The sequence below is a fragment of the Salvelinus sp. IW2-2015 genome, linkage group LG27, assembly GCF_002910315.2.
Source record: "Salvelinus sp. IW2-2015 linkage group LG27, ASM291031v2, whole genome shotgun sequence".
NCBI lineage: Eukaryota > Metazoa > Chordata > Actinopteri > Salmoniformes > Salmonidae > Salvelinus > Salvelinus sp. IW2-2015.
Genome location: NC_036867.1, coordinates 1,365,439 through 1,373,181, shown reverse-complemented (window position 1 = coordinate 1,373,181; position 7,743 = coordinate 1,365,439). Strand labels below are relative to the sequence as shown.

Genomic DNA, 7,743 nt, shown 5'->3' with positions numbered 1-7,743 from the left:
GCAGGTCTCATCATCAAACAGATCTCAAAGTCTGAGACAGAGAGACAGGTAGACAGAGAGAAAGAACACAATGAGTTTCTGATGTGATTGATTGACAGCTCTATCTGCTGAGTGACATGATTCACAGTATATGCATGCTGAAGTTGAAAACATTCTTAATAGTAGTCCAGTTTGTAGTGTGACTCATAACAGGTCATGCAGTAGTACTGTAGGTCAGTGTTTGGTAGGTAATGCCTTAGGACTTAGTTCCCTAAGGATAGGAGAGGTTTGGTGTTAACAAATGTGCTGCTTATAGGAGCTACAACCCATCAAAGGCAAAAATCACTGACACCACAGAAACACAGGGGAATGTGTTTCTGCTGGGTGTGTGTGAGTGCCTGTGTGATACGTGGTTGTGTGAGTGCCGTGTACGTGGGTTGTGTGAGTGCCTGTGTTGATACGTGGTGTGTGTGAGTTGGGTGTGAACGTTGGTGTGTGATGACGTGCTGTGTGATACGTGGTGTGTGTGAGTGCCTTGTGTGATACGTGGTTGTGTGTGGAGTGCCTGTGTGATACGTGGTGTGTGTGTGATCAAAGCGCAGGCTGGCTAGGGTCCTGCTGGGTTTCAGTCTAACAGGAACATAAACCCCTTTATCATCCTCCTCTCCTCCTTTTCCTTCTCCCCTCTCCTCCTTTCCCTGCCCCCCTCTCTTCTCCTCCTTTCCCTGCTCCCCCTCTCTTCTCATCTCCTCCTGACATTACTCCTATCCGTTCCCTACTCTCCTCTTCTCTCTACTCCCCTCCCCTCCTTTACATCTTCTTTAAAGGGATACTTCGTGTTTTTTGCAATGAGGCCCTTTATCTACGTCCCCAGAGTCAGATGAACTGGTGGATACCATTGTCATATCTCTGTATCTAGTATGAAAGAAGTTAGTGGTAGTTTCGCGAGCAACGCTAACTAGCGTTAGGATGCTCATTGCCAAAAATCCTGAAGTATCCCTTTAACCATTCCTCCTGAAGTATCCCTTTAACCATTCCTCCTGAAGTATCCCTTAACCATTCCTCCTGAAGTATCCCTTTAACCATTCATCCTGAGTATCCTTTAACCATTTCCTCCTGAAGTATCCTTTAACCATCCTGCCTGAAGTTATCCTTTAACCATTCATCCTCAGTATCCTTTAACCATTCCATCCTAAGTATCCCTTTAACCATTTCCTCCTGAAGTATCCCTTTAACCATTCCTCCTCAAGTATCCCTTTAACCATTCATCCTCAAGTATCCCTTTAACCATTCATCCTCAAGTATCCTTTAACCATTCATCCTCAAGTATCCCTTTAACCATTCATCCTCAAGTATCCCTTTTAACCATTCATCCTTCAAGTATCCCTTTAACCATTCATCCTCAGGTATCCCTTTACCATTCATCCTTCATAGTATATCCCTTTAACCATTCATCCTCACAGTATCCCTTTAACCATTCATCCTTCAAGTATCCCTTTAACCATATCACTCAAGTATCCCTTAACCATTCATCCTCAAGTATCCCTTTAACCATTCCTCTGAAGTATCCCTTTAACAATTCCTTCTGAAGTATCCCTTTAACCATTCATCCTGAATGTTCCCTTTTAACCATTCATCCTCAAGTATCCCTAACCATATCATCTCAAGAGTATCCCTTTAACCATTCATCCTGAAGTATCCCTTTAACCATTCATCTCGAAGTATCCCTTTAACCATTCATCCTCAAGTATCCCTTTAACATTCATCCTGAAGTATCCCTTTAACCATTCATCCTCAAGTATCCCTTTAACCATTCATCTGAAGTATCCCTTTAACCATTCCTCCTGAAGTATTCCCTTTAACCATTCTCCCTGAAGTATCCCTTTAACCATTCATCCTTCAAGTATCCCTTTAACCATTCATCCTTTAAGTATCCTTTAACCATTCATCCTCGAAGTATCCCTTTAACCCATTCTCCTGAAGTATCCCTTTAACATCTCATACCTAAGTATCCCTTTAACCATTCATCCTGAAGTTCCCTTTAACCATTTCCTCCTGAAGTATCCCTTTAACCATTCATCCTGAAGTATCCCTTTAACCATTCCTCCTGAAGTATCCCTTTAACCATTCATCCTGAAGTATCCCTTTAACCATTCCTTCTTTCTTCTCCTCTCCTCTTTTTAATGATCACTTTCTAGGTCATGTGTTTCTGAGCCATAAACTGTTTGTCCCGTGGCGAACACTGCCAGATGGAAAACACATTAGCTACACTGTGTGGTGTGTGTTGTTAATTGAAGTTTACAGGGAAAAGACATGTTAGTTTCTGTGAGACGGCCCTGTTGGCAAAGCAAACACACACAGAACACTTTCATAAGACCCCTCCCTAGCCCCCAAGATGCTTCTCTACCCAGTCTAGCCCAGTGTTTCCCCCAACCTCTTCACCCATTCCACCAGCACAGCTAATTCAACTGGTCAACTACTCATCAGCACTCAATTAGTTTAAATCAGGCATGCTAGTACTGGAATAGAACAAATAAGTGAAATGAGATACTCAAGGATAGGTTTGAGAAACACTGCTCTAGTTTAGCTTCCAGCCCCACCTAGCCTCTACGGTGTGTGTGTGTGTGTGTGTGTGTGTGTGTGTGTGTGTGTGTGTGTGTGTGTGTGTCTGTCTGACTGACCGTTGAAGAAGTCTGAGTGCACTGCTTTCTCATTTGCTGCCAGGTCCATGAGCAGACCGCTGCTGCCCCCTGCCTGAAGAATCAGACACACAGGAACAATTTTAAAACAATGTAAGCCAAGTAAGGAAAACACATCAGCTAGAAATCAAAGACAGTTACGTCTACAGACAAAAAGGTGACAGTTGAGGTTTAAAAAAAACTGTCTGTGCTATAGCCTAGCACCCATSCACTATCGCCTARGGTTGATGTGCATTCCCGGTAATACACTYGTGYCCTTCGTGGACCGGCTCGTACATAAAGCATCCTTCATTCGTGGGCGAAGCTGAGGGCTAAAAAAAACTAGTTAACGATAGAATTGATGCCTTTGCAGCCTGAATGTAGGATGTTTTAKGTACGAGCMGGTCCACGGAGGACACGAGTGTGTTACTGGGCATGCACATCTAGTTCTCGAAAACTTTTGGCACCATTCTGCCGTCAATAATCATCACTTGCGATTCGGCTTTCGAAACACGCCCCTCATTTTTGTTATTGTTGATATGAAACATAAGRTCCTTATGCTTCCTAAACCGTATCGCAAGCGATGTATTCAGACCGAGCGTCGCCGCTCTTAATTAACAGCAGGCGTTTTTTCTATCTGAGTCGAATCGCTAGGTTAGCGTTGGTGTTACTGTAGCTAGGCTAGGTCGGCGATTCTCTCGTGTCCCCTGATGATTACTAACCTCGTCTAGATCCACATAAGGCCCGGCGCCTTCAGGGAACATCTCGTCCACCGCTGGTTTCATGATAATTTCTGTTTTTGACAAGGTACCTAATGAATATTAGCTAACTATCTAAATGTTCTCTGTCAACGTAAACAATAGAAACCGGATCCTTTTCCGTGTAACACCACTTAGAAACCGGACCCTTTTCTGTGTAACACCACTTCCTGCTTTGGTAACAGTATAATGCCCTTGACTTTCACAAGGAACCAACGGTCGTTTGGGTGTACAGATTGAAGCAAAGGTAGGCTACAGAAGATAGCCAGGTACAGCTACTACAGACTTAGGTAAAACTAGGTAAAATATGGTACAAACCTCCAGGTGATGAAAGGAGTTACATACCCAAGGATGGGAAACCTATAACTGATTGTAAAATAACTTTATCATTGTAAAAATTYCTCATACAAAATTCCTATTACAGTTTTTGCAAGTATCCACATCAAATATGGTAAATTATGACAATGAGATCAAATTTCTGGCCAAATTTCATTGATATTGCACATTACATTTATGTAACGTTTTATATCATAGCCGTTGGAATTCATGTGTTTTTTCAGGTGTGTGAGACGCATTCATATATTTCATTTCATGATATGTTAAAATACATTTGCTTATATAACCTCATATTTATTAAATGCATTTCAATATACAATATTACATAACCTTATGGGGCCTCTTTCTCTCTGTCCATCCCCTCTCCTCATTCTCCCCCTCTCTTCTCCCTTCCTGACCCTCTCCCCACCCTCTCTCCTCTCTATTCTCCCTCTACCGTACCCCCCCTCTCTCCGTCTCCTCTCTCTTCTTAGTGTTCGTGTCCCTCATTGGTCTCATATCCCAGTGTGTCTCCCAAGTGTTGRTGAGCATAGAAGGCCCGGGCCATTTCGTTGATGTGCTTGTAGGCTCCAATAGACCWGAAKTACTCTACGTAGTGCCAGAAGTCTGAGGTGGTGTAGGGCCAGTAGAGGACTGCCGGGGGCTCATCGTATGGAACTACAAACACACAGACAGAAACAAATCACAACACTCACTGACTGACAACCCCAAGGAAGTCTACATAATATAAGAATCATGTAGAGCCTATCAGTACATGTTACAGAAGGTCTGTTTGTATGTAGAGGTCTGTGTGTGTGTGTGTGTGTGTGTCTATTTTACCTCCTTCAGGGGTGAAGCCTCTAGCATCTGTAGGAGGGAGAGATGGGAGATGGAGTTTAGTGTTCTGAAGCATACCAAGTATTCCATACACAAAGACTCGATTGAGAGTCCGGAAAAATGAGAGTCCTCCTCTGAGGACTCTGGGATACCCGAAGAAACTTCCTTCCTCCTCAAATATTATTCCTCACTGGGTTTACACACACAAACACACAGTGCTCTTTGTACACATGCAGCATTCAAAACAGACCTCGCCTTATGGATGCCGCAATTCTGTCCTTACTGAATACAACAGTTTGTCATAGTTATCTGCCATCTGAGTCAGTTATCTTCAATACTGAGTACTTATTATGTGGCATTTTGATTATTGTTCAGCCAGTCTTATGGCTGAGGGTAAGAAGCTGGTTAAGGAGCCTTTTGGTGCCTAGACTTGGCATTCCGGTACCAGTGCAGCTGTAGAACTTTTTTAGAGGATCTGGGGAACCCATCGCCAAATCTGTTTCAGTCCTCGTTAAGGGGGAAAAAGGTGTTGTTCGTGCACTCTTCACAACTGTCTTGGTGTGTTTTGGCCCATGATGTTTGTTGGTGATGTGGAACCAAGGAACTCTCGACCCGCTCGCTACTATAGCCTCGTCGATGTTAATGGGGGTCTGTTCAGACCCGCCTTTTCCTGTAGTCGCCGATAAGCTATCCTTTGTCTATGCTCAATTGAAGGAGAGGTTGGTAATAGAGTTATAGATAAATAGAGTTATAGAGTCTATAGACAGTATTACGCATGACTATCAAGTCCTCTATCTTGAGTTTCCTTTGTCTATAATATATTACGCGATGTACTCTATTGAGTCTTATTGTCTATAACTCTATTCCCAGACTCTATTGATTCTGTACTGAGTCCTTGCTGTCTATAACTCTGTTACCAGGATCTAATCGGAGTCTCTAACTGTCTTTAACTCATTACCACGAAGTCTTTATACTGTCTATAACTGTGTTTCCAGGACTTTATTTGAGTCTCCTACTCTCTCAACTATATTACCCATGACTATTGAGTCTTCTACTGAATGTCTATGTTGCACAGGTCTTGTCCTGATGAATTCAGCTCTGACTCAGGGCTGTGAGAGAGGGCAGTTAATCTGAATAATGACATTATCCTGTGACTTTGAGTCTGTCTTAATCTCTATCCCTCTCGCCTCTTCTCCCCCCCCCCCTGCTCAACGCTCTCTCAGTCACTCCTATGTCCCGTACTGGGTGCTGGTACTGACTATGTGAGTGGAGGCGGTGGTGCTACAGCTGTACTGACGTGTTGAGGATTTTTCCATCGTCGACCTATCGCCTGGATCTTGGGACGTTCCCGTTGCTTCTTGCCTGCAGAGGAAGTAGAGTACGCCAGGCAGCTGCTGGCTAAGAAAACATTGACCCTTCAAGAATGAAGTGTTACTGACCAACGGGCTTGCGACCTTAGATGGAGGTTTAGAGGGTCCGCGGTTAGGGTTGGTAGGGTTAAAGGTTTATTTATGTGTCCTTCCCTTGTTTAACGCCCGTAGACATTCTCCCTACTCCCAATGCTCTATCCACAATGTCATTTAGCCCTAACCTCTATGTAAGTTTACAGACAGGAAATACAACTATCAAATACTAGACTAGTATCCACCTCTCGTGTCTATTAAATCAATAGGCACGCGGGGGTGTGGTTATTTGCAGCGACCGCATCCGGAGTGCCTGGACAGAGCCTTAGCGTGGTATGATGGCCATATCACAAACCCCAGAGGTGCCTTATTGGTATTAATAAACTGGGTTACCGAACGTAATTAAGAGAGTTAAAATAATAATACCACACATGGTATAAACACATTATAATAAGATTATATGCACCTGACAGTTGGTCTTATAATCTTTACAATCCAAAATATCACTACCTACCATTCTCATTTGACTATATCGTATTTATATTGAAAACGTTATATGGTTGGTAGTTGGAGATTGTTAGTTTTATAAGGTAATTTTGATTGATTAAATGTCTAGCTATGTAATGATGGTGATAGTTTCTTCATGGGATGAATAGAATGGCGACAGTATGAGTCAATTATATGGGCTTCAAATTGAATCCATGCGGTCTTCTGTATATTAGGAATTAAAGTTTGTTTTTGAAGTCAAACTGATGACCTGTCTTTTTTCTGCCGCAAAGTGTTAGATGGCGATTGGGACAAACAGTATCTTCTGCTCCTCACCTCCTGAGTGCTAGTCAAACGCAAAGTAACTGATGTTGGCCACTATAAAGCAGGGGTATCAAACCTTGACAGTGGAAGAATAAGTAAAAATCCTAGGCAACACACACACATAACTTTTTTTTTTTGCTATATGTGGGATAATGGGCGGGGTGCCCTTGCATGTGGCTGTGACAGGGTGTGTGTGTGTGTGTTGTGTGTGGTGGGTGTGTGTGTGTTGTGTGTGTGTGTGTGTGTGTGGTGTGTGTGTGTGTGTGGTGTGTGTGTGTGTTGTGTGTGTGTGTGTGTGTGTGTGTGTGTGGGTGTGTGTGTGTGTGTGTGTGTGGTGTGTGTGTGTGTGTCTTGGGGGACAACGTGATCTTTACTTTCAGGATCTGTTCCTCATTTCTGCCGTGAGCTTTAGACTCCTCTGGACCGAGACAGCCAGCACCTCTGGCAAGACACACACAGGTAAAAATTACTCAGACTCTCTCATCACAACCAGGTGCACAACGTTTTGAATGTGTTTGAATATATTAGTGGTTATTGTTTTGATTCTGATGGAGAGTGAGTATTTTTGTAAAGTTTTGAGTTAGTAGTTTAGAGTGGTGTTTGGGTGTTTATCAGTGACTCTGTGCTATGAGTCTAATTGTATGTTTATTCTACTAGTAGCTTATTCTGTGTTCGTGTTTTCAGAAGTCAGGATGAAAGTTGCTGGGTTCAGCTTAGAATCTCTTCTCTGTCTCATTGCCTGTAAACTCACTGGTGAGTCTCTCTCCCTGCCATTACAGTCCCTCTTTCTCAGCAGTGTTTTATTTAACTAAGTCTTACTAATATCAGCAGCCTCTGGATACCCTCGTTATCTTACCTTCTGCTTGCTCTTCGTGGGGTTAGGCCGGGTTTTGATGTTAGCATTTTACGTCAAATCAATTATAAATAGTGCTGTATGTGTAATCCATGTTTAAGTGGGCATAT

General features: G+C 43.0%; 1 protein-coding gene across 1 annotated transcript; it reads right to left on the bottom strand.

Moving 5' to 3' along the window:
- Positions 1–2,571: 2,571 nt before the first annotated feature.
- Positions 2,572–3,552, bottom strand: LOC111953843 (COP9 signalosome complex subunit 9). The gene is made up of 2 exons (XM_023973345.2): positions 3,380–3,552; positions 2,572–2,733 (listed from the first exon to the last, which is right to left on the bottom strand). The coding sequence occupies exons 1-2, from the start codon at positions 3,440–3,442 to the stop codon at positions 2,587–2,589; spliced, it is 210 nt and encodes a 69-aa protein (XP_023829113.2). The 5' UTR covers positions 3,443–3,552; the 3' UTR covers positions 2,572–2,586.
- Between the last annotated feature and the right edge of the window lie 4,191 nt (positions 3,553–7,743).

What these genes read in the sequence shown, in the direction of transcription:
- LOC111953843 (XM_023973345.2), bottom strand. Translation starts at nt 3,442, where the DNA reads ATGAAACCAGCGGTGGACGAGATGTTCCCTGAAGGCGCCGGGCCTTAT. An exon ending in CTTATGTGGATCTAGACGAG is followed by an intron (nt 2,734 to 3,379) that starts GTTAGTAATCAT and finishes CTGATTCTTCAG; the next exon opens with GCAGGGGGCAGCAGCGGTCT.